Source organism: Phyllobates terribilis, unplaced genomic scaffold, assembly GCF_046119375.1.
Source record: "Phyllobates terribilis strain yellow unplaced genomic scaffold, ASM4611937v1 Scaffold_4__5_contigs__length_816908805, whole genome shotgun sequence".
In the NCBI taxonomy this organism is placed as follows: Eukaryota; Metazoa; Chordata; class Amphibia; order Anura; family Dendrobatidae; genus Phyllobates; species Phyllobates terribilis.
This window is the reverse complement of record NW_027362764.1, coordinates 9,369,830-9,397,616: the sequence shown is the minus strand read 5'-3', so window position 1 is coordinate 9,397,616 and position 27,787 is coordinate 9,369,830. Positions and strand designations below refer to the sequence as shown.

At 48.7% G+C, this 27,787-nt stretch overlaps 1 protein-coding gene across 2 annotated transcripts in view; it reads left to right on the top strand.

Annotated features, from left to right (window-relative positions):
* SLC4A2 (solute carrier family 4 member 2) overlaps positions 1-27,787 on the top strand; it is a 364,938-nt gene that overhangs the window by 86,166 nt on the left and 250,985 nt on the right. For both annotated transcript variants that reach the window (XM_073677122.1, XM_073677121.1), the window contains exon 2: positions 15,097-15,281. In XM_073677122.1, the coding sequence (XP_073533223.1) occupies positions 15,222-15,281 (60 nt within the window). In that variant the 5' untranslated portion in view covers positions 15,097-15,221. The remainder of the gene's footprint in view (positions 1-15,096; positions 15,282-27,787) is intronic.

Here is a 27,787-nt window from a genome sequence, read left to right as displayed (position 1 = left end):
CGGCAGAGAGTGACCGCTGGACGGTGGAGAGAGGGCATTACACGGCAGAGAGTGACCGCTGGACGGTGGAGAGAAGGCACTACACGGTGGAGAGGGAGCGCTGCACGGTGGAGAGAGGGCATTACACGGCAGAGAGGGAGCGCTGCACGGTGGAGAGAGGGCATTACACGGCAGAGAGGGACCGCTGGACGGTGGAGAGAGGGCATTACACGGCAGAGAGTGACCGCTGGACGGTGGAGAGAAGGCACTACACGGTGGAGAGGGAGCGCTGCACGGTGGAGAGAGGGCATTACACGGCAGAGAGGGAGCGCTGCACGGTGGAGAGAGGGCATTACACGGCAGAGAGTGACCGCTGGACGGTGGAGAGAGGGCATTACACGGCAGAGAGTGACCGCTGGACGGTGGAGAGAAGGCACTACACGGTGGAGAGGGAGCGCTGCACGGTGGAGAGAGGGCATTACACGGCAGAGAGGGAGCGCTGCACGGTGGAGAGAGGGCATTACACGGCAGAGAGGGACCGCTGGACGGTGGAGAGAGGGCATTACACGACAGAGAGGGACCGCTGGACAGTGGAGAGAAGGCATTACACGGGGGAGAGGGAGCGCTGCACGGTGGAGAGAAGGCATTACACGGCAGAGAGGGAGCGCTGCACGGCGGAGAGTGGGCATTACATGGCAGAGAGGGAGCGCTGCACGGTGGAGAGGCAGCGCTGCATGGTGGAGAAAGGGCATTACGCGGCAGAGAGGGAGCGCTGCACGGTGGAGAGAGGGCATTACACGGTGGAGAGGGAGCGCTACGCGGCGTAGAGAGGGCACTACACGACAGAGAGGGACCGCTGGACGGTGGAGAGAGGGCATTACCCCGTGAAGAGGGAGCGCTGCACGGTGGAGAGAGGCCATTACACGGCAGAGAGGGAGCGCTGCACGGTGGAGAGAGGCCATTACACGGCAGAGAGGGAGCGCTGCACGGCGGAGAGAGGGCATTACAGGGCAGAGAGGGAGAGAGGCACGGCGGAGAGAGGGCATTACACGGCAGAGAGGGACCGCTGGACGGTGGAGAGAGGGCATTACACGGCAGAGAGGGACCACTGGTCGGCGGAGAGAAGGCATTACACGGGGGAGAGGGAGCGCTGCATGGTGGAGAGAGGGCATTACACGGCAGAGAGGGAGCGCTGCACGGCAGAGAGAGGGCATTACACGGTAGAGAGGGACCGCTGGACCGTGGACAGAGGTCATTACACGACAGAGAGGGACCGCTGGATGGTGAAGAGAAGGCACTACACGGTGGAGAGGGAGCGCTGCACGGTGGAGAGAGGGCATTACACGGTGGAGAGGGAGCTCTGCACGGCGGAGAGAGGGCATTACACGGCAGAGAGGAACCACTGGACGGTGGAGAGAAGGCATTACACGATAGAGAGGGAGCGCTGCACGGCGGATAGAGGTCATTACTCGGCAGAGAGGGAGCGCTGCAGGGCGGAGAGAGGGCATTACACGGCGGAGAGGGACCGCTGGACGGCGGATAGAGGTCATTACACGGCAGAGAGGGAGCGCTGCACGGCGGAGAGAGGGCATTACAGGGCAGAGAGGGAGAGAGGCACGGCGGAGAGAGGGCATTACACGGCAGAGAGGGACCGCTGGACGGTGGAGAGAGGGCATTACACGACAGAGAGGGACCACTGGTCGGCGGAGAGAAGGCATTACACGGGGGAGAGGGAGCGCTGCATGGTGGAGAGAGGGCATTACACGGCAGAGAGGGAGCGCTGCACGGCAGAGAGAGGGCATTACACGGTAGAGAGGGACCGCTGGACGGTGGACAGAGGTCATTACACGACAGAGAGGGACCGCTGGATGGTGAAGAGAAGGCACTACACGGTGGAGAGGGAGCGCTGCACGGTGGAGAGAGGGCATTACACGGTGGAGAGGGAGCTCTGCACGGCGGAGAGAGGGCATTACACGGCAGAGAGGAACCACTGGACGGTGGAGAGAAGGCATTACACGATAGAGAGGGAGCGCTGCACGGCAGATAGAGGTCATTACTCGGCAGAGAGGGAGCGCTGCAGGGCGGAGAGAGGGCATTACACGGCGGAGAGGGACCGCTGGACGGCGGATAGAGGTCATTACACGGCAGAGAGGGAGCGCTGCACGGCGGAGAGAGGGCATTACACGGCAGAGAGGGAGCGCTGCACGGTGGAGAGAGGGCATTACACGGCAGAGAGGGAGCGCTGCACGGTGGAGAGAGGGCATTACACGGCAGAGAGGGAGCGCTGGACGGTGGAGGGAGGGCATTACACGGCAGAGTGGGACCGCTGGACGGTGAAGAGAGGGCATTACACGGCAGAGAGGGAGCGCTGCATGGTGGAGAGAGGGCATTACACGGCAGAGAGGGAGCGCTGCATGGTGGAGAGAGGGCATTACACGGCAGAGAGGGAGCGCTGCACGGTGGAGAGAGGGCACTACACGGCGGAGAGGGAGCGCTGCGTGGTGGAGAGAGGGCACTTCAAGGGGGAGAGGGAGCGTTGCGCGGCAGAGAGGGAGCGCTGCACGGTGAAGAGGGAGTGCTGCACACCCATCTAAATTTTGTATATAATGGATACTTCTGTGGTCTGCTCTGCCGTCCTTTGTTACTGATGTTTGTGGGAGGTGCGCGGAGAAATATCCGACAGCTGTTGATAGAAGAACACTGGGCCCCATGGTGCCAAAAATGACTTTCCGTACGTCACCTTTTCCACAAATTTCTCTCTCCTCCTCATAAATGACCACAAGTGATAACACATTGAAGGACTCCACCACCATCTTCTGTGTTGTGACCAGTCACCGTCCTCTACGCTCATCCAGTCTCTATTGATCACTTACCCCCTGGTATCCACACTGTCACGCTCCACCACCATCTTCTGTACAGCGATCAGGGACCGTCCTCCACACTCGTCCAATCTCTATATTGATCACTTACCTCCAGGTGACCAGACTGTCAGGCTCCACCACCATCTTCTGTGCTGTGAACAGTCACCGTCCTCTACGCTCATCCAGTCTCTATTGATCACTTACCTCCTGGTGTCCACACTGTCAGGCTCCACCACCATCTTCTGTACAGCGATCAGGGACCGTCCTCCACACTCGTCCAGTCTCTATATTGATCACTTACCTCCTGGTGTCCACACTATCAGGCTCCAAATCCAACTTCTTTGCTTTGATCAATCATTGTCCTCCATGCTCGTCCAATCTCTATATTGATCACTTACCTCCAGGTGACCAGACTGTCAGGCTCCACCACCATCTTCTGTGCTGTGATCAGTCACCGTACTCCACGAATGTCCAGTCTCTATATCGATCACTTACATCCTCATGTTCACACTGTCACGCTCCACCACCATCTTCTGTGCTGTGATCAGTCACCATCCTCCACGATCGTCCAGTCTCTATATTGATCACTTACCTCCTGGTGTCCAGACTGTCAGGCTCCACCACCATATTCTGTGCTGTGATCAGTCACCATACTCCTCTATCATCCAGTCTGTATATTGATCACTTACCGCCTGGTTTCCAGACTGTCAGGCTCAACCACCATCTTCTGTGCTGTGATCAGTCATCGTCCTCCACGCTCGTCCAGTCTCTATATCTATCACTTACCTCTTGGTGTCCACACTGTCAGGCTCCACCACCAACTTCTGTACTTTGATCAGTCACCATTCTCCATGCTCATCCAGACTTTACATTGATCCCCTACCTTCTGGTGTCCACACTGTCAGGCTCCACGACCATCTTCTGTGTTGTGACCAGTCATTGTCCTCCACGCTCGTCCAGTCTCTATATTGATCACTTACCTCCTGGTGTCCACACTGTCAGGCTCCACCACCAACTTCTGTACTTTGATCAGTCACTGTCGTCCACACTCCTCAACTCCCTGTATCGATCACTTACCTTCTGGTGTCCACACTGTCAGTCTCCACCACCATCTTCTGTGCTGTGATCAGTCATCGTCCTCCACACTCGTCCAGTCTCTATATTAATCACTTACCTCCTGGTGTCCACACTGTCAGGTTCCACCACCATATTCTGAGCTTTGATCAGTCATCGTCCTCCATTCTCGTCCAGTCTCTATATCGATCACTTACCTCTTGGTGTCCACACTATCAGGCTCCTCCACCATCTCAGTCACCGTCCACCATGCACCACCAATTTTCATATCGATAACTTACTTCCTGACATTCACACTGTCAGACTCCACCACCATGTCCTTTACAGTGATCAGTGACCGTCCTCCATCCTCAACCAGTCACTATATCGATCTCTTACCTCCTGGTGTCCACACTATCGGGCTCTGACTATCACGGGTGTATCAGTTTTGATAGACAGTCTTTCTGGATCCAGCTGTAGAAGGTCGCTGCGCTTGGCTTTGCAGACACCTTCTTGATCTTTTCATCATCCTTCTCTCGCTAGGATCCAACGGTGATCTCCACCTTCTGATGCTAATTAACACACCCTTGCTTTCTCTCTAAAAAACCCTCAGTGTGTCCAGAGAGTCACCGGTGATAGTAGTATTTTCCTCTGTTCAGGCCTAGAGTTTTAGCAGTTACCTAGTTTCTTCTTGGAGTTCCTTTGTGATTGTAGTCGTGATCACTCTGGTGTCTTCTCAAAGCTAAGTATATCCCCTTGTTTGTTTTCCTTGTTTGTCTGTCGTTGCAATGGGGCTGACCCCTCCCTACCTAGGGCCTAGCTCTAGGGTCAGTTAGGGATTAGGTATTCTGCTGGGTGATAGATGAGGAACCTACTTAAGGACAATAGGGGAGTCAGAATGTTGTCAGATCTACCTAGGGGTCTCCACTCTCCCTTTCCCTAGCTGCTAGGCTTCCCCCCTTTTCTCATCGTCGTTTTCTGGGTCCATCCCATAACTAGTATGACATTATCACCAGCTGTATTAAAAAAACAAAACATAAAAAAAACAACTGACATTTGTTTTTTTTTCTGGGTTTATGGATTCCGTTTTGGTGCTGACAGAGCAGCTTTGGAGGTTGTCACTGGAGGTGACTGACCTTCGATCTGAGGTTCAGCAGCAACGGCAGCTGCTGCAGACTCCTAATGTTGGGGACTCTGCGGGTAGGCCGGTCCAGCTTGTCCAGCTCCCGGACAGGATTTCTGGAGGTAGAGACAAGTTTTTGGATTTAAAGAAGCTTGTAAGTTATATTTTAAACTTTGACCTTACTCCTCTGGAGATGAGGAGCCATGAGTGGGTATTGTGCAAGGAGATCCTCAATCCTGGGCTTTCTCTTTGCCACAAGGTTTTGTTTGTCTCCAGTCGTTAAGAGGGGTTTTCTGGGGCTTTGGCCCTCATCTGATGATGATCGTGACCGAATCTCCTTTGCTGAATCCAGGCTGCGTCGCCTTCAGCAGGGGGATCGGTCAGTGGAGACTTATAGTTCCAAATTCCGTAGATGGGCAACCGGTACCAAATGGAATGACCCGGCTCTTATAAGCCAATTTTGTCAGGGTCTTACAGAAAGGTTGAAGGATGCCTTGGCTGTTTGCGAGACCCCGGGGTCCTTGGAGGCTGCCTTGTCATTGGCAATACGCGTGGATAGACGCCTTCAGGATAGGTGGGTGAGACCACCTTCTCCTGAGCCCTTTTTTCAGGGCAACACCCCCTTGCCGGGAGGGCGTTCTGGGATTGAACCTCTGCTTATGGAGTTTGAGGAACCCATGCAGTTAGGGGGAGCTAGTGCGTCGCATATTTCCCCTGAGATCCGCAAGAGAAAAAGGGTGTGTTTTTTGTGTGGTAATAAGGGACATTTTATTGGGGCCTGTCCTTCGATTCCTAAGCAAAAAGAAACTTGCTTAACCCTTGGTAGTCTGGAGTTGGATAATCGGGGGGGAGGGGATTCTCGGTTTGTCCTGATGAGAGTTGGTGCTAGAGAGCAGGACTGAGAAAATTTCTGTGTTTGTGGACAGTGGAGCTGGAGTCAGCATGGTTGATGCTGGGTTTGTGAGAACTCATGGGCTAATTTGCTGTACGTTAACTAAACACATCCCTATTTTTGCCATTGACTCAGCACCACTTACACAGAGATATCTGACACAGATTGTATATAATATAAGACTGAGGGTGGGGTCTTTTCATTATGAGATAATTCCTTGTTATGTCCTGGAAGGCCTTCCCGCTCCAATTGTACTGGGTCTACCCTGGCTGGTGAAGCATAATCCGATAGTGGATTGGCAATCCAGAGAAATTTTTGAATGGGAAGATTTCTGTCGTGAGAACTGCTTAAACATGTCCGTTTCTGCAGTTTCTACAGAGACCTTACCTGTGTTTTTGTCTGGTTTTGAGGACTTGTTTTCTTAGAAGGGGTGTCAGAATTTGCCTCCTCGTCATGCATATGACTGTCCTGTTAACCTGACCCCCGGAGCTAAACTACCCAAGTCCAGACTGCATAATCTTTCTGGCCCTGAGAGACAAGCCATGAAGGATTTCATTGCGGAAAGTCTGGAGAAGGGACATATCAGACCCTCATCTTCGCCCTTGGCGGCAGGGTTCTTCTGCGTTAAGAAGAAGGATGTCGGTCTCTTTCCCTGTTTATATTTCCGGGAATTGAATCAAATTACCTTACGAGATCCGTATCCTCTTCCTCTGATTCCAGATTCATTCAACCAGGTTGTGGGAGCTAAGGTATTCTCCAAGTTGGATTTAAGGGGAGCCTACAATCTGGTTAGAATCAGAGAAGGAGATGAATGGAAAACGGCTTTCAATACCCCTGAGGGGCATTTCGAGAGTCTGGTTATGCCTTTTGGTCTGACCAATGCACCTGCGATATTCCAGCATTTCATAAGCGATATTTTCCATAATTTAGTGGGGAGGTTTGTGGTGGTCTATCTGGATAATATTTTGGTTTACTCACCTGATTTTGAGACGCATCAGGGTCATGTTAAACAGGTACTACAGATATTAAGGGATAACAAACTACACTGCTCAAAAAAATAAAGAGAACACTGAAATAACCCATCCTAGATCTGAATGAATGAAATATTCTCATTGAATACTTTGTTCTGTAGAAAGCTGAATGTGCTGACAACAAAATCACACAAAAATCATCAATGGAAATCACATTTATTAACCAATGGAGGCCTGGATGTGGAGTCACCCCCAAAATTAAAGTGGAAAAACACACTACAGGCTGATCCAACTTTCATGTAATGTCCTTAAAACAAGTCAAAATGAGTCTCAGTATTGTGTGTGGCCTCCACGTGCCTGTATGACCTCCCTACAACGCCTGGGCATGCTCCTGATGAGGCTGAGTATTGTGTGTGGCCTCCACGTGCCTGTATGACCTCCCTACAATGCCTGGGCATGCTCCTGATGAGGCTGAGTATTGTGTGTGGCCTCCACGTGCCTGTATGACCTCCCTACAATGCCTGAGCATGCTCCTGATGAGGCTGAGTATTGTGTGTGGCCTCCACGTGCCTGTATGACCTCCCTACAACGCCTGGGCATGCTCCTGATGAGGCTGAGTATTGTGTGTGGCCTCCACGTGCCTGTATGACCTCCCTACAACGCCTGGGCATGCTCCTGATGAGGCTGAGTATTGTGTGTGGCCTCCACGTGCCTGTATGACCTCCCTACAACGCCTGGGCATGCTCCTGATGAGGCTGAGTATTGTGTGTGGCCTCCACGTGCCTGTATGACCTCCCTACAATGCCTGAGCATGCTCCTGATGAGGCTGAGTATTGTGTGTGGCCTCCACGTGCCTGTATGACCTCTCTACAACGCCTGGGCATGCTCCTGATGAGGCTGAGTATTGTGTGTGGCCTCCACGTGCCTGTATGACCTCCCTACAACGCCTGGGCATGCTCCTGATGAGGCTGAGTATTGTGTGTGGCCTCCACGTGCCTGTATGACCTCCCTACAACGCCTGGGCATGCTCCTGATGAGGCTGAGTATTGTGTGTGGCCTCCACGTGCCTGTATGACCTCCCTACAACGCCTGGGCATGCTCCTGATGAGGCTGAGTATTGCGTGTGGCCTCCACGTGCCTGTATGACCTCCCTACAACGCCTGGGCATGCTCCTGATGAGGCTGAGTATTGTGTGTGGCCTCCACGTGCCTGTATGACCTCCCTACAACGCCTGGGCATGCTCCTGATGAGGCTGAGTATTGTGTGTGGCCTCCACGTGCCTGTATGACCTCCCTACAACGCATGGGCATGCTCCTGATGAGGCTGAGTATTGTGTGTGGCCTCCACGTGCCTGTATGACCTCCCTACAACGCCTGGGCATGCTCCTGATGAGGCTGAGTATTGTGTGTGGCCTCCACGTGCCTGTATGACCTCCCTACAACGCCTGGGCATGCTCCTGATGAGGTTGCGCATGGTCTCCTGTGGGATCTCCTCCCAGACCTGGACTAAAGCATCCGCCAACTCCTGGACAGTCTGTGGTGCAACGTGACGTTGGTGGATGGAGGGAGACATGATGTCCCAGATGTACTCAATCGGATTCAGGTCTGGGGAACGGGCGGCCAGTCCATAGCTTCAATGCCTTCATCTTGCAGGAACTGCTGACACACTCCAGCCACATGAGGTCTGGCATTGTCCTGCATTAGGAGGAACCCAGGGCCAACCGCACCAGCATATGGTCTCACAAGGGGTCTGAGGATCTCATCTCGGTACCTAATGGCAGTCAGGCTACCTCTGGCGAGCACAAGGAGGGCTGTGCGGCCCTCCAAAGAAATGCCACCCCACACCATTACTGACCCACTGCCAAACCGGTCATGCTGAAGGATGTTGCAGGCAGCAGATCGCTCTCCACGGCGTCTCCAGACTCTGTCACGTCTGTCACATGTGCTCAGTGTGAACTGCTTTCATCTGTGAAGAGCACAGGGCGCCAGTGGCCACTTTGCCAATCCTGGTGTTCTGTGGCAAATGCCAAGCGTCCTGCACGGTGTTGGACTGTGAGCACAACCCCCATCTGTGGACATCAGGCCCTCATACCTCCCTCATGGAGTCGGTTTCTTACCGTTTGTGCAGACACATGCACATTTGTGGCCTGCTGGAGGTCATTTTGCAGGGCTCTGGCAGTGCTCCTCCTTGCACAAAGGTGGAGGTAGCGGTCCTGCTGCTGGGTTGTTGCCCTCCTACGGCCCCCTCCACATCTCCTGGTGTACTGGCCTGTCTTCTGGTAGCTCCTCCAGCCTCTGGACACTACGCTGACAGACACAGCCAACCTTCTTGCCACAGCTCGCACTGATGTGCCATCCTGGATGAGCTGCACTACCTGAGCAACTTCTGTGGGTTGTGGAGTCCGTCTCATGCTACCACGAGTGTGAAAGCACAACCAACATTCAAAAGTGACCAAAACATCAGCCAGAAAGCATTGGTACTGAGATGTGTTCTGTGGTCCCCACCTGCAGAACCACTCCTTTATTGAGGGTGTCTTGATAATTGCCAATAATTTCCATCTATTGTCTATTCCATTTGCACAACAGCATGTGAGATTGATTGTCAATCAGTGTTGCTTCCTAAGTGGACAGTTTGATTTCACAGAAGTTTCATTTACTTGGAGTTATATTCTGGTGTTTAAGTCTTCCCTTTATTTTTTTGAGCAGTGTATATGCCAAACTAGACAAATGTGTTTTCGTCATTCAGTAGGTGCAGTTCTTAGGGTACCTGTTGTCATCATTGGGTTTTCGGATGGATCCGGAGAAGATCCGTGCTGTACTTGTTTGGGAACGTCCCGAGAACCTGAAGGCTTTACAGCGCTTTCTCAGCTTTTAAAATTTTTACCGTAAATATATCCAAAATTATTCGGTAATTATGAAACCCCTCACTGACATGACAAGAAAGAGGTCTGATTTTTCTAAATGATCGAATGCCTCCCAGCAGGCTTTTTCCTCCTTTAAAGAGATGTTTTGCCCAGGCACCCAAACTCAGTCAAGCCGATGTTTCTCAATCGTTTATCGTACAAGTTGATGCGTCGGAGGTGGGAGTTGGCGCTATGTTGTCTCAGGGTCCGTCCCCTGGTAAATGGCGGCCATGCGCTTTCTTTTCCAAAAAATTATCTTCGGCTGAGAGAAATTATGACGTTAATAGGGAGATTTTGGCAATTAGATTGTCGTTCGAAGAATGGCGACATTGCTTGGAAGGGGCTGTCCATCCTATTACTGTTATCACGGATCATAAGAACCTGTCATATCTTTAGTCTGCTAAACGTCTCAATGCTAGGCAGGCAAGATGGTCCCTGTTTTTTACTAGGTTCAATTTTGTTGTCACTTTCTGTCCAGGGGTCAAAAACGTCAAGGTTGATGCTTTGTTCCGGATCTTCCCTGGTGGTGGTGACTATGAGAACCCTGCACCGATTTTACCGAAGGTGGGAGTCATTTCGGCTTTGTCCCCTGACCTGGAGGGAGAGGTGTTGGAGGCTCAGGGGGACGCCCCTGCCTCCTGCCCTTCAGATAGGTCATTTGCGCCATCTAATCTACACCGTAAAGTAATTAAGGAACATCTCAACTCTGTGCTTGCTTGTCATCCAGGTGGTAAGGCAACTGCGGACCTCCTTTCTAGTTATTTTTGGTGGCTGGGGTTGCATCAAGATGTGGTTGAACATGTGTCTGCTTGTAGTATTTGCGCGCGTTCTAAAGTATCGCACACCCGCCTGTCTGGTACTCTTCTGCCGCTGCCTATTCCTAGCAGGCCATGGACACACTTGTCCATGGATTTTATTACTGACCTACCGTTATCTGCAGGCAAGACTGTGGTTCTGGTGGTTGTAGATAGGTTCAGTAAAATGGTTCATTTTATCCCATTACTGGAACTTCCCAATGCCGAGACTCTGGCTCAAGTATTCATTAATGAGATCGTGAAGCTTCACGGGGTTCCTTCCAATGTGGTGTCAGATCGGGGAACCCAATTTGTTGGGTTTCTGGAAAGCTTTCTGTACTCGACTGGGGGGGCAGTTGTCTTTTTCCTCTGCCTTCCATTCTCAGTCGAATGGACAGACAGACCGAGTGCATGAATCAGAATTTGGAGACTTACCTCAGATGTTTTGTCTCTGAGAACCATGAAGATTGGGCATCTTACTTATCGTTGGCCGAGTTCGCTATTAATAATCATTGCCAAAAGTCTACTGGCAAGTGACCGTTCTTTGGTGCATATGGTTTTCATCCACAGTTTGGTACCTTTTAGTGGGAGAGGGGCTTTGGGAGTTTCTGAGTGGGAACGTTTTGCTTTGTTGCTCTCTTCTGTGTGGTGGGGGGGGTTCAAAGTAATTTGAAGATCATGGGAGACAGGTACAAACGTATGGCTGACAGGAAATGCTCACCAGGTCCGGACCTAAGTGTGAATGACTTTGTGTGGTTTTCTACCAGGAATATCAAGTTGAAGGTTCCTTCCTGGAAGCTGGGACCTAGGTTTATTGGTCCCTATAAAATTCACAGGTCTCTGCTCAAGAAATATGTGGTACCTGTTCAGCCCTGCTGCCGCCCCCAATCATGGTTGATGGCAAATTGGAGTTCCAAATTTCGAAGACTGTGGATTCTCGTCTGCACTGTTAGGGTTATGGTTATAGGAAAGGATGTGGGTTTCAGCATCAGAGGTGAATGCCCCTAGGCTGGTTTGTCCTTTCCATGCCTCTCATCCAGAGTAACCTGGTCCTGAGTGTACGGACGCCACTCGTAGAAGGGGTCGGGGGGTACTGTCACGGGTGTATCAGGCTTGACAGACAGTCGTTCTGGATCCAGCTGTAGAAGGTCGCTGCGCTTGGCTTTGCAGACACCTTCTTGATCTTTTCATCATCCTTTTCTCGCTAGGTCCCAGCGGTGATCTCCACCTTCTGCTGCTAATTAACACACTCTTGCTCGATCTTTAAAAAACCCTCAGTATGTCCAGAGAATCGCCGGTGATAGTAGTATTTTCCTCTGTTCAGGCCTGGAGTTCTAGCAGTCGGTTTATTTCTTCTTGGAGTTCCTTTGTGATTGTAGTCGTGATCGCTCTGGTGTCTTCTCAAAGCTAAGTATATCCCCTTGTTTGTTTTCCTTGTTTGTCTCTAGTTGCAGTGGGGCTGACTAGTGCTCACCCCTCCCCTTCCCTACCTAGGGCCTCGCTCTAGGGTCAGTTAGGGATTAGGTATCCTGCTCGGCGATAGGTGAGGAACCTATTTAGGGACAACAGGGTTGTCCCCTTTTCCCATTGGCGTGTGCTGGGTCCTTCCCATACCTAGCATGACACCACCACCATCTTCTGTGCTGTGATCAGTCATTGTCCTCCACGCTCGTCCAATCTCTATATTGATCACTTACCTCCTGATGTCCACACTGTCAGGCTCCACCACCATCTTCTGTGCTGTGATCAGTCACCGTACTCCACGCTCTTCCAGTCTCTATATTGATCACTTTCCTCCTAGTATCCACACTGTCAGGCTCCACCACCATCTTCTGTGCTGTGAACAGTCACCGTCCTCCATGCTCATCCTCTATATTGATCACTTACCTCCTGGTGTCCACACTGTCACGCTCCACCACCATCTTCTGTGCTGTGATCAGTCACCGTCCTCCACGATCGTCCAGTCTCTATATCGATCACTTTCCTCCTAGTATCCACTCTGTCAGGCTCCACCACCATCTTCTGTGCAGTGATCAGTCTCCATTCTCCATGCTCGTCCAGTCCCTGTATCGATCACTTTCCTCCTAGTATCCACACTGTCAGGCTCCACCACCATCTTCTGTGCTGTGATCAGTCACCGTCCTCCACGCTCGTCCAGTCTCTATATTGATCACTTACCTCCTGTTGTCCACACTGTCAGGCTCCACCACCATATTCTGTGCTGTGATCACTCACCATCTTCCACGCTTGTCCAGTATACGTCTTCCACGCTTGACCAGTATCATTATCGATCAGTTACCTCCTCGTGTCCACACTGTTAGGCTCTACCACTGTCTTCTGTGCTGTGATCAGTCACCGTCCTCCACACTCATCCTGTCTCAATATCGATCACTTACCTCCTGATGTCCACACTGTCAGGCTCTACCACCATATTCTGTGCTATAATCAGTCACCACCCTCCATGCTCGGCCAGTCTCGATATTGATCACTTACCTTTTGGTGTCCCCACTTTCAGACTCCATCACCATCTTCTGTGCTATAATCAGTCACCGTCCTCCATGCTCTACCAGCCTTTATATCGATCAATTACCTTCTTATGTCCACACTTGCAGGTTCCACCACCATCTTCTGTGCTTCCATCTTCCACATTGTCAGGCTACACCACTTTGAAGATCTGAGGTTGTGGGTTGTAATAATCACCTAGTCAGGTTAACGATGCAACTATTTTTTATTCCTTACATCCGTGGTTTTAAGTTAACGGGTAGATGGCCAAAATACATCACCCCCAGTCCACAAGATCCCCTCCTTGGATCAGGTAGTTCCACTGTCCCTGTACCAGGCGATACTCTCTGTCTGCCAACTTTTGGTTCGCCCACAGATTTCATGTCTCCCGCCAGTATAGTCTGTAATCCTAGTCCATGCTTCTCCAGACAACAGATAACACAACCGAAGCCCATGTATCCAGCACCAACAGTCCTTAAGAAAGTTCCTAAAATCCAAACGACAGATCCCTCAACTGTAGCAGGGGGAACCAGCCCAGCCGGAGACCGATCTCCTAAGGCCATCCATCCATGGGCACCAGGACCTCAGCCTAGATCCTCTCCCTTCGACGTCACTCTCTCAACTCCCTCAGAAAGCACGTGGCTTATTTTCCTCCCTCTTTGGGATCAGCCCCTGGAATGGACAGAAGTGTTCACACCTTCCCCACCAAAGCTAACTGTCCATTGGTGGAGGTATTTTTGTCAGGTGGAACCCATCACCTGGGATTGCATGTGAAATCCCCTGTGGTGATGACTCCTCTGGGTCTACTTTCCCCATCCACACAATGGGACTAGTGGCTGGGAGTATGATGGCTTAAGGGCCCTGAGACACTAACGAGATTAATGGAATGATTGCTTTCTTTGATTACCAATCTTGGGTCTGACCTTATGTATGCATAAGATCCAGCCTGCATGTCTTCCTCTGCTTACTGTCACGAAATGGAATCATTTATTCCTGAGGCTGAACTGACGGGCAAGCAAATCTCTAATAGAAAACAACAATAATATTGATGTAACCATAGAATCATAGAATGGTAGAGTTGGAGGGGACCTCCAGGGTCATCGTGTCCAACCCCCTGTTGAATGCAGGATTGACTAAACCATCTCAGACAGATATCTGTCCGGCCTCTGTTTGAAGACTTCCATTAAAGGAGAACTCACCGCCTCTCGTGGCCGCCTGTTCCACTCATTGATCACACTCAAAGTTTTTTCTAATATCTAATCTGTGTCTCCTCCCATTCAGTTTCATCCCATTGCTTCTAGTCTTTATTTGTGCATATGAGAATAAAGATGATCCTTCTACAATGTGACAGCCCTTGAGATATTTGTAGATAGCTATTAGGTCTCCTCTCAGTCTGCATCCCTTAGAGCCACAGATTCTGCTCTACGTCCATTGGTTCAATAGTCTTAAGATCAAGGCCAGCTCCTCACCATCATAATCTGTGTGTTATCAGTCACTGTCCTCCATGCTTGGCCAATCTTCATATCGATCACTTACCTCCTGACGTCCACACTGTCATTACTCCACCACCATATTCTGGGTTGGATTTGTTGAATGTGTGGGACATTTTTGACATGTGGGACTTGTTGGTCATATTGGATGTTTGTAAAGTTTTGGATTTATGGGGCATGTTGGACTTATTGAACCAGTGACTTGTGATGGATATGTGAGACATATCGGACGTCTGAAATGTTTCGGGCATGTGGGACATGTTGAGGGTGAGAGAAGTTTTCAACCTTTGTGTATGAAGGACATTTGGAGTGACCCGTGTGACTCTGACTGTTCAGCTTGGGTCCATCACTATCCACCACTGATGCATTTCTACAGCGTTAACTTGACGTTAATGACTCTAGGGTGATTCCAGTCTCAGGGGCTTTAAGGTGGTCTGTCTTCTTGTTCATCATGTTGGGTATTTCTGTTGACGGTTATGAACCTCTACTCTTTATCACTGGACTGTAATATTGTGTCCTGCTTTTTTAGGTTATGATGTTTCAACACCACCCTCGGCAAAAGCTCGATAAGGAGAAGGGTTGACCCTCACACCTCAATGCCAGACATCTCCACCACATTGGACTCACCACAATTGTCCTGTCTGATCCTTTGCAATGAACAGTTCACACGTGTCTCCTGGGATTCATGAGATTGTGTCAACAGGTATCCAGAATGTAAGAGCCATTTTCACCTACATACACACATGTGACGTTAGAGCGAGTGTCTGTATTACAAGAATGATATTACACGAGGGGAGTGTCTGTATTACACGAGTAATATTACTCGGGGGGTCCATATTACACTGGTGATATTACTCGGGGGGGTCCATATTACACTGGTATTATTACACGAGGGGAGTGTCTGTATTACACGAGTAATATTACTCGGGGGTCCATATTACACTGGTGATATTACTCGGGGGGGGTCCATATTACACTGGTATTATTACACGAGGGGAGTGTCTGTATTACACGAGTAATATTACTCGGGGGGTCCATATTACACTGGTGATATTACTCGGGGGGGTCCATATTACACTGGTATTATTACACGAGGGGAGTGTCTGTATTACACGAGTAATATTACTCGGGGGTCCATATTACACTGGTGATATTACTCGGGGGGGTCCATATTACACTGGTATTATTACACGAGGGGAGTGTCTGTATTAGACGAGTAATATTACTCGGGGAGGTCCATATTACACTGGTGATATTACTCGGGCGGTGTCTGTATTACACGAGTAATATTACTCGGGGTGGGGTCCGTATTACACTGGTGATATTACTCGGGGGGGGTCTGCATTATACGTGTGATAATACGCGAGGAGAGTCTGTTTTACACGTGTGATATTACTCAGGGGGTCTGCATTATACGTATGATATTACTGGAGGGAGAGTCTTTATTACACGCGTGATATTACACGGGAGGAGTGTCTGAATTACACGTGTAATACAGACACTCCCCCCATGTAATATCACAAGTGTAGTACAGACACTCACCCGTGTGATATCACATGTCTACCGGAGGAAGTTTCGTGAGACTGACAAGCCCGCTGCACACACACATTGAGAGATTGCTAACACACTACGTACGGCATGCACTCGGTGGATAGAAGGACTGGGGGCTCGGGAAGCAGGACATGTCTTGGATATATTCATGAATTTATGTCCAAACTCCCAGGTGACTTAAAAGAATGGGTGGCGGATAGAAAACCACTCAGCCTGGATGATGCTGCAAGATTGGCTGATGATTAGTCGACCAATCAGCCAGGGCAATGTGGAAGTACAGCAAGTGAGTCGGGAACAGGAGCTTACAGGGAGGCCAGCGAGACCCCTGGACCGGCCAGAGGAGAAAGTGTGGGGATTTCAGACTTCACAAAGAGGGGGAGGATTCCCAAGCCTCCAAGTACTGCCCGCTTTGGGGCGAGGAGGGCTAAACTGCCATAACTGTGGACGCAGGGGACACTTTGCCAGGCAATGCCAGTAACGTTCTAGGCCACATCATCTGCGTCCCCAGCCTGTGAACACTGAGCTGCAATGGGGCTGGAATGCTGAGGGAGAAAGGATCCTACTACCCCGACCGGAAGAAGAAGAGGCACATGTGGTACAAGGAGAAGTGTCCCGGACTAGATGAGACACCTCAGAGTCCATTAACCAACATCTGCCGGTCTCAGTAGAGGGCGTGGAGGCTGAGGGGCTCCGTGACTCCGGAGCCTCAGTCACATTGATCAATCAACATTTAGTACCTGACCAATGTATTGTTCGCGGCCGCCGTATGTTAGTCAACATAGCCGGAGGAGAATCTTTGAACATTGGAAGGGCCCAAATACATTTAGACTGGGGTCACAGTCAAGGAATGGTGGATGTATGAGTAGTGCGGCACTGACCAGTAGATGTGTTGCTGGGAAACAGTCTTGGAGCAGAATTGGTGTGCCACTGGGCCAATGTTGTAGCCCAAAGCCAGGGACCAGTTCACACTGGATCAGAGGGAACGGAGCAATCTCAACCTGCAGACTGATCCCCCCACCTGCAGTGAGTAATACACAAAATGCAATCACTGTTACCATGAAGGAATGTGACCTGGGGAGGTAAATTACATCAGGGAGGAGGACCAGGGACTTCGGGAGCCCAGATATTGTCTCCCCAGAACACTTTTTACCAGGCCGCCAAGTGACCATCCCCATAGCTGGGGGTCAGCACTCTGTGGTTGGTCGCAATGGATACAAGTTTGGTTCTCATCATGTGGAGTTTCCCAGGACAAAGCGAGGATCAGGGGGAGGATATGGAGGACACTGCAGAAGGAACAGACCCCTGATCCAGCGAACTAAATACAGAGTCCTCGTCTCAAGGCTTCTCCCATCGGGGAGTTGGCAGGATCTGAAAGATCATATGAGAGAAGCTGGAGCTGTCTATTATACTGACGTATACCAGGGTGGAATGGGGATTGTGGAGTTTATTCACAAGGGTGACATGGAATATGCTCTGAGCTAACTGGATGATACAAAGTTTCGTTCTCATAAAGGTGAAACCTCTTATATTTGTGTCAGTGCCCGAAAAAGTGGGGGAGGAGTGTGAGGAGCTGCCCACTTACTAAATACTATGAGACTTTTCCAGCATGTAGCTCCGTTTCCGTCAATATTATTATCGTGTTTTAGTGATTTGCTGGCTGTGTTTTATTAATGTTCTGCTTTCTCGCCAGTTTTTGTACACTAATTTTACTTGTAAAGTGTCCAGCATTCCAGTAATATCATTGTGCAATGTGCATCACTAACAAGCTTTTTTCATTAAAATTGGTGCAGCTATAATGATTTTATAACCTTTAATATACTTAGATCCTATCTGCTCGTTCAGTCATAGGGATGTGATTCTCATATTCAGTCATGGGCGGGCGCAGCATTCACTCACTGCTGGCGCCTCCCATGTATTTGAATATTTCTCCCGGCAAGTGCTGATATTGTGGGGCGCATGTGCATGTGGGGCCGCCGAGTTACAGCTAGATGCTTTAATCTTCGTGACCCCGCCGAGCCACAGCAAGATGCTTGTATCCACACTCGTCGTCCTGTGCCGTTACCCCTAGCAACCAGGCTGCAGTTGCCCATAGCAACCGGGCTACAGTTGCCCCTAGCAACGAGGCTGCAGTTGCCCGCATTCTCCAACCACATGTAAGGCAGCGCTAGTCATCATGCTGGGGGACACTCGCTTCACTGGGTCAATTAAAGCACACATGCAACGTTTTCCTATATCATGAAATCCTGCAGTTTATTACACTTCATAACTGCTTATCACACAGTCCATCTCAGTGGCTCACCGGCATGTTTACACACATAACATCCAAGAGCCTTTCAAGTGGCAGACAGGCCCACTTGGCTCCAGTTACAGCCTTCAGCAAAGTAACTATCAATGTCCATATAACGCACCGCTTTTATCTTTTGCCGGGTCTAGCGATTTCCATCAGATTTGTTCTGCCACAGCTGTGGCTTTGCGGCTTCCCAGATGGGGGTCTCCAGCCCTCGTACCTTCCAAGGCTACTGGCATCTCTTACACACACAGGGATCCAGTCTCTGCCTTTCAGGACTCTTGTCTTCCAAGCCTCTTGCCCCCCAAGGCTACTGGCATCTCTTACACACAAGGATCCAGCCTCTGCCTTTCAGGCTTCGCCCGGCTTTACCAGGCCTCACTAGGCCTCACTCTCTAACGGTGTCCCACACACGGGGAATTTTTGTAATACCATGGATGTAAGTGATGTGGAAACCTATATGCAAAGTTTTAGGAGAAGCTGAAGAGGCTTCACACGTTTGCCAGTTTTGATCAAATCAGGGAGTCGATCGATCGGAGACAAGAGAACACACAACCAATTCTGTGTCCCAGACTTGTCTGAGTCTCAGATGCCTGGTCACATATCTTTATTACAAAGAGATAAGGAAAAAAAAGGGGAATGTCTTTACAGGCTTTACCTAAAAAGGAATATTTCAGTTTGGGAAAAACATGGTCGTAAATTATGTCTAAATTCCTTAGAAACTGGCTATATCTAGTTTTACTATACGTTCAGAACAAAGGAAGGCTTTAATACAAAGACAGCTCTATGTCAGATACCACGCCTTATGTTATTAGCTTTATAAGTGTTATTCATAAAAGCAAATATTAAATACAAAATTATCAAAGATATGTGAATTGTCTAAATAATGAAGTATAAATATTTACTATAACATAAGGAATAAAGCATTGTTGCATTGTTAACCTGCCTAGGTGATTATTAAAACCCACAATCTCAGATCTCCACAATCTGTATTACACACGTGATATAACACGGGGGGTCTGTATTACACGTGTGATATTACACAGGGGGAGTGTTTGTATTATACTTATGATATTACACGTTGGTGAGACTGTATTACACTTGTGATATCACACAGGGGAGGTTCTGTATTACGCGGGTAATATTACGCGGGCGGGAAGTGTCGGTATTACACATGTGATATTACTCGGGAGAGCATCTGTATTACATGGGTGATATTACAGGGGAGAGGGTCTGTATTACAAGTGTGAAATTACACGGGGGTCGTCTGTATTACTCGTGTGATATTACATGATTACATGTCAGAGGGTAGAAAAGTCTGAATTACACGTATGACGTTATGGCGAAAGTGTCTGAATTACACCTGTGACATTACATGGGGAGGGTCTGTATTACACATGTGATATTGCACAGGGGAGTGTCTGTATTACACGTGTGATATTATATAGGTGAAAGTCTGTATTTCACATGTTATATTAAGTGGGGGAAGGATCTGTATTACACGTGTGATATTACACGGGGAAGTGTCTGTATTACATGTGTGATATTACACGGGGGAGTGTCTGTATTACACGTGTGATATTACACGGGGGAGTGTCTGTATTACACGTGTGATATTACACGGGGAGAGTGTCTGTATTACACTTGTGATATTACATGGGGGAGTGTCTGTTTTGCCCTTGTGATATTACACGGGGGGTGTCTGTATTACACATATGATATTACATGGTTGATATTACATGGGGGGAATAGTCTGAATTACACATGTAATATTAGGGTGAGAGTGTCTGTATTACACGTGTGATATTACACGGGGGGGGGTGACGACACAGCTATTCTTCTCTGAGTTGATATTTGTTAATATGTATGGCTGTTATTTACACCTTATATCAGTTCCTACAGTTTATTGTCTGTTATCTCTTGAGAACAGGGATGCAGGGTCTTTGAACAATGGATGTTTGCTAAATATGTTGATTAACCATTGTGTGGGCCCAGCAGCTTGTTGACTTGCATTGTTTGTCTTTTGATAGTTTATCCTGCAATGTTGGCAGCTCAACATTGGGGGATGAGCTGTGGATACTCAGGCAGTACTAGTTAATATCATCATCCCTTATCCTTGACCTGTGCATGTGTGCTTGAAAGGACAGTTGTGAACTATTTAAGGGGCATATGCCTCTGTATCAGAGAGACTTTACAAAATCACAGCCAAGAGAGACTCTTCAGGACAGCACCAGGACACATGGCTCCATCAAGAGGGATACAGATGTGACTTTACGGGACATCAGCTTAGGGGACCCCGGCCCCAGCTGAAGGAATACAAATCTGCTTCATTGAGAATTGCTCAACTCTCAGAGATGTTTTGAAGAAATCCAGGTTGGAACAGTCAGGTCACCTGGCCACATACCTCACTGCTCTATTCCCGGCGGGCCAGCGGAAGGGTGAGACTCTGTAATTTACACCATCTTGTATATTTACTGGGATTGTTCTATATATTTATTGTCTGTTTGGTGGTTCAATAAAGTTGTGACGATGCAGCTTCCAATCTTAATCAGCCAGACGTCTAGAATTGCTAAGCTAATAGAAATACCCTATTGTGTTTGTGTTGACTTGTGAATGTATGTGTATTTCTGTGACTGGTCAAGGTCAGACCAGTATTTGTATAACCCTGATTTTTGTCTTCTCTTTGTTCTGAAGCAATGATGTTTGTTACTATGCTAATTGCAAATTATACTAAGACCAGCTAGATGTTTATTTACAAGACTCCCTTGCTATACCAACTATGTAAATGGATTAGCTCAAACAATGAGACTTGAGTGAGCCCTGCACCTTTACGTCTGAACTGTGACTGATGACCTTAACCACATATGTAAATGTAAAAAAGAGTTTTTCGATCCTGCTGCAAAGAGATTTGAAACAGAGAATTGAAAGAGACTTTAGAGGGAGAATCAAGGATCAGACTCTCTCAGACCATCAGCTTGGTAGCATGGCTTTAACCAAAGAGACACAGATTTGGATTCTACGTGATTCCAGCCTAAGGGTATATGGCTCCGACTGGAAAGATACGGATATGCTCCAATGACCATCAGAGAGCCCATGGATACATTTGGGGAGACCAGGTTGAGACGATAAAGTCGGTCTGGCCCAATGGATATGTTGTTTGGGGTTGCCAGTTGGCACCCTCCGGTCACCTGGAACACATGGAGACATTCCGAGAAGCCAGATTGGGACCAGCCGGTCATCTGGCCCCCTGGAAACTCTTGGAGAGACCAGGGTGGGACCCTCAAGTCTCCTGGCTTTGTACCTTGATGGACTGCTAGCTTCCTAAGCTTGTCGCTACCTCCTCTCTGTGGGGGCCTACCAAAAGCGGGGGGCCACTGGTTGAGGTAGTTGTCCCTGGAAGTCCCAAAGTCGCAGTTCTTTTATCCCAGGCTGGCCAGCGGAACGGTGACACTGTGTAATGTTGTACCATGTGGGGTATTTGCTGGGACTGTTCTATATGTTTATTGTTAATTTGGTGCTTCAATAAAGTATTGCCACACTGTTTTACCCTTGTCCTGTGTTGTCTGAGTAGTATAATGCCCTCGGAAGACCCCATGTCTTCACAAAAGTATTCCCACACTGTTTTACCCTCACCCTGGGTTGTCTGAGTAGTATTGTGCCCACATATTGGTGGCAACAATGGAATACTTCTCAGCCAGACGGGTTCGGGGGAGCTGCTCGGGACTGGTGTTCACAGACACCATCCAAGGGCTTCACAACCAGGAAGGCATATAGACATACCCAGCAGAACAAAGGTGAGGCATACTCGCCAGGTTTCGGATGCTACCATGTCCAACCCCACCAGCCCAGCCTTGGGAGGAGGACCGGAGGGGATATACAACCGCAACAATAAACGGAGACTACTGGAGCTGTGCCAGCTTAGACGGATGGAATACCGGGCCACTGACACTTGGTCGGATTTGATACAGGAATTGATCTGTTGGGATGCCTAAAATGCCGTGGAGTTTAATGAAAACTCCACTGAGGTGGACCCTGGGGAAATAAGCTGCTTGCAAAATCCAGGATCCAGTGGTAGTCAGGAATCAAATACCCAGTCCCAAGCAGCCCGAATCCAGGAATTGTTGATCGCATTGGGATCCGGAGTCTCAAGCAAAGAGAGAGCTTGTGTTAGAGAATCGGTTTTGGGAGTTCCAGTACCCCTACCGCCAGTGCTGAACTCTACTTCCATGATGGCCCACAGCCAAGGAAATCATCTTAGCTACAGAGACATGCCAGTGTTTAATGAGTCCAACACAGAGGCTGATGAACATCTGCAAGATTTTGAGACCCTGATGTTGATTCGCCAGGTGCCCACAGCTGATTGGGCCAAATACCAGTTTGACTGGCCGGGCACGGGATGCCGTCCGGTTGCTTGGGCCTCAGGACTGCCTGGACTACTGGACTATTAAGGATACCCTGTTGGAACTTTTTACCATCACCCCCAAGAGATGTCGCACCCAGTTCTGCACTTTATCTTGCCTGGGGGGCTTAAATGTAGAATTTGGCAGTCAACTCCGACGACACTGCAACCGCTCACTCGATGGTCGGTGTGAGGATCTGCCCACTTACTAAAGACTATGAGACTTTCCCATCATGGAGCACCGGTTCCATCGATATTATTACTATGTTTTATTACAGTAGTGATTTACTTATAATGTTTTATATAGTTCTGCTTGCTTGTCAGTATGTTCACTAGATTGACTTGTAAAATGTCCAGCGTTCCACTAATCTCATCTGTATCTCAGGAGTCTCTAACCATTGTTCCAACAGGGAATAATCTCATTGTGTGAGTGTTGATTGTAGACGCATTGAAGCCGTCACCACAGGGGGTCTTACATGCAGTCTCAGATGAAGGCTCCTGGAATATTCTTCATTGTTTCTGCTAACAGTAAATGCTTAAGGGGGAGGTTGACATCATATCTGACCTTGGAGGGGGCTGAGCCCAGAGAGGGGGAAAGGGACATGTTTTAGTGTGAGTTGGTTTAAGGATGCCGATGGGATAGGATCTATGGCTGTGGACGTGGAGCTGATGGATGGATTGCTTATGGAGTGTTGGGGAAGAGTTACCAAGTAAGCTGGATTAACATGCTACAGTATTGGATATGTCGTTTGGATTTAAACTTTATTCAAGGACTGCTGCTACTGGATGTCTGTGCTTCCATCATTTTATCTGTCGTCTGGAGGATCCTAGACTGTGGTAACAGAATATACTGGCTGGACATACGAAATCTGTGGGCCAACCAAAAGTTTGGAGACAGTGTGTCAGGAATTCACACGATTCCGATTACTCACAGAGACCAGTCAGTATGATCTCTTGAGCAAACAGCTCTCTGCTGCCCCCTATTGGCCGACGATCAATATAGGAGGCTGCAGGCTGTTCTCACTAAGAAATTATCAGCAAGCTAGCAGTGAGCGTACTGCATACACACCACCTTCCAACGCATGGAATATATGTATATGCCCTCGTACGATCACTAATAGCCTCACGATAACCCACTTAATATTATTATTACTGCCACCACCGATCAATTTTAAAATATAATAAAGGCCTGATCGGATGCCTGCTTTGTGGTAGCGTATATGGCTTTGGGGGAGGAACGATTACAGGACAAAAGAAACAGGACTATTACATTTTATATTTAATCCTAAAAGGGAGGCAGTGTTTATGAAACATATACAAAAGGTTTTACAAAGGGAGACATTACAATACAGAATATACAATTACAAAAATAAAATGGGATTAAAGAAGAACTTACTATACAGATCGCAGGGATGATTCCATTTAGCTGGAGGGGAGACGCTCCAATTTGACCGTTATCGAACTCGACCCCTTGCTTATAGAATATATACCTCCCTGCAATGAGTATGGATCAATCTTGAGCTAGATCTTTTATGCCAAAGAGGGGACCTGCCCACACACGCCCCTGCAATGTCCTCACGTGGTTGGTCTCCGCCCTTCATGGTTTTATTAAAATATCTAACTTCCGCGATAACTCCTCACTGGTTGATCGCAGAAGCTCACAAGTGATGCCATGTTTTTTAGTACGAATTTAGAGACTACACATGGCATAGCTGCGGTCCGTTATTTTGGTACTTTCACCCCACATCTCACTGGAAGGGCTCACAGATCCAGAAAAATATGCAAAATGTTCCTTAGCTGACCCTGACACTAAAAATATGTGGCCCATTATTATCGGAAGTATAGAACTTCTGATATTCCATATTTTGTGTCAGTGCCGGTGGGACTGTAGATTTCTGTTGAGCAAAAGGGGGATGCCCTGGGGGTGAGAGAGAATTCTTTTGAAGTCAGGGACTGCATCCTTCTCACCTAGGTGTATATTTGTCACAGGCCGGCGTCACTAGAAAATACACTCGTATGTTAATTGGGTTACTAGCTCTCTTTGTACTAGCATTTGCCGATTAGCCACTTCTCCTGTGTGTGCTAATTTGCATAGACAGCTCCGTAGATTGCCAGCTTTTCTACTCTGACAAATATTATAGAGGAGGGGGAATAAAGGGTTTGGAGAAATCCTTAATATTTTCTATGACACAGTGAGTATGGCCTGATACAGAGCCAGTGGAACTACTGATCCAAGGTTGAGAACTTAAGGACAGAGAGAACTGTATTTTGGCCATTTACTTGGAATTACTGCATTACCATGGATGTGATTAAGAAAATATTGTTGCATCGTTGAGCTGCCTAGGTGATTATTTACAACCCACAATTTCAGATTCTTACAGTTGGGCTGCCCATTCTGCTGATGCCCTCAGGGACGTGATCGTTCTCGAGCAACTTATGCAGAAAATGGCCCCAGAAATGCGAGAGTGGGTAGCCAACTGATAGCCCGAAACCCCAGAGCAAGCAGCCCCAGTGGCCAACGAATTCACAGCCAATCGACCCAACTGGAGACCCGATATGCCCACCCATCCCAGGAAACCCCTCAAACAAGGATTCGAGCAGCCACCAGCCATTCGAGCAGGACTATCCCGCTACCCAGCAGAAAACCCATCAGGACAAAGGTTTACTATCAGGACCCATGATTTGCCAACTCCCAGCGCTGTTATAAGTGTGGCGACATTGGACACAGGGCCGGGTCCCCAACCCTGGAGCCCATCTGCCGGTCCATCCAGTCAACATCTGCCAAGATGAGCTATCAGGGTCTGAGGGACGCTACTCTCAGGATACATCAGCAGAGGATGCAGTGATATACCGGAAGTGATATACCCTGTTCACACTATATGGCAGGTTGACCACCGTACACCAACCAACCTCCATAACCACCTCCAGCCAGTCAAGGTCAGTGATATCAAGTCCAAGGGACCTTGGAAAATTGGGCCTTCCATCATCCGAACCAGTTCAGATATTGCACCTCCAGAACACGATTTTCCAGGCCGCCAAGTGACTACCTCCCGGGCTTGAGGTCAGCACTCAGGGATTGGGCGCATTTATGTGGGCAATTTACCGGCCGGTGTATGAAAGAAAGAGCTGGTGGAGTTGTTCCATCGGTACGGGTGGATCCGTATCCATACCATCGAGCTGAAGAATCGTGGGGTAGGCGGTGCTACACCGTTCATCTTCATCAGCTTCCACGATCTGCAGGATGCGGAGGACTCCGCGTGTAGACGCAATGGATATGAGTTTGGTTCTTGTTGATTTACGTGTGGACTTTCCCAGGTCAAGCCAGTGATCATGGGGAGGATATGGAGGAGTCCACTGGAGGAACCCTTCCCAGCTAACTGAATACAGAGTCCTCGTCTCAGAGCTTCCCCCATCGGGAAGTTGACAGGATCTAAAAAATCATATGAGAGAAGCTTGAAGTGTCTGCTATGCTGATGTGCACAAGAATGGCATGGGGATTGTGGAGTTTATTCGCAAGGAAGATATGGAATATGCTTTGAGGAAACTGGATGATACAAAGTTTTGTTCTCATGCTGATGGACTGTCCCTGATAAGTGGAGAAGGATTATTAGAATCCTATAACGTCTGGCTAATTATGAAGAGGAGGAACGTGACGATACAGCTTTTCTTCTTAATTATGCCAGACATAAGTTCCATAGGCCCAGAATGATTGACTATTGAATATATGTGTTTCTTTCTAAGGTTGGTCAAGACACATGGACTTTTGTCATGAGTCTGGATGTTAACTATTCTTGTAGGTTAAGTTTATATTTGTTAATTGATGAATGGCTGTTATTTACATCTTATACCAGTTTATTGTCTGTTATCTCTGGAGGACAGGGATGCAGGGTCTTTGAACAATGGATGTTTGCTAAATATGTTGATTAACCATTGTGTGGGGCCCTGCAGCTTGTTGACTTGCATTGTTTGTGTGAGAATAGTTTATCCTGCAATGTTGGCAAGTCAACATTGACGGATGAGCTGTGGCTACTCAGGCAGTACTAGTTAATGTCCTCATCCCTTATCCTTGACCTGTGGATGTGTGCTAAAGGACAGTTGTGAACTATTTAAGGGGCATATGCCTCTGTATCAGAGAGACTTTACAAAATCACAGCCAAGAGAGACTCTTCAGGACAGCACCAGGACACATGGCTCCATCAAGAGGGATACAGATGTGACTCTACAGGATGGCCGCTTAGGGGACCCCGGCCCCAGCTGAAGGAATACAAATCTGCTCCATTGACCATTGGTGAACTGTCGGAGACGTTTTGAAGAAATACAGGTTGGGACATCAGGTCACCTGGTCATGTACCTCACTGCTCTATTCCCGGCGGGCCAGTGGAAGGGTGAGACTCTGTGTTGTCTGAGTAGTATTGTGCCCTCAGGAGACCCTCGTGTCTCCACAGGGAGTGTCTGTATTACACGTGTGATATTACACAGGGGAGTGTCTGTGTTTCACGTCTGATATTAAACTGGGGGAGTGTCTGTGTGATATTACACGGAGAAGAGAAGTGTCTGTATTACACGTGTGATATTACTCGGGGGGTCTGAATTACACGGATGATATTACTCGGAGGTCTGTATTACACGTGTTATGTTACTCGGGGGGGGTCTGCATTACACGTGTGATATTACTCGGGGGGGTCTGTATGACACGTGTGATATTACTCGGGGGCCTGTACTACACATGTGATATTACTCGGGGGGGGGGGGGGCCTATATTACACGTGTGATAATACTCATGGGTCTGTATTACACTGGTGATATTACACGGGTGGTGTCTGTATTACACTGGTGATATTACTCGGGGGGGGTCTGTATTACACGTGTGATATTACACGGGTGGTGTCTGTATTACACGGGTGATATTACTTGGGGGGGGTCTGTATTACACTGGTGATATTACTCGGGTTCTGGAATACACGTGTGATATTACTCGGGGGA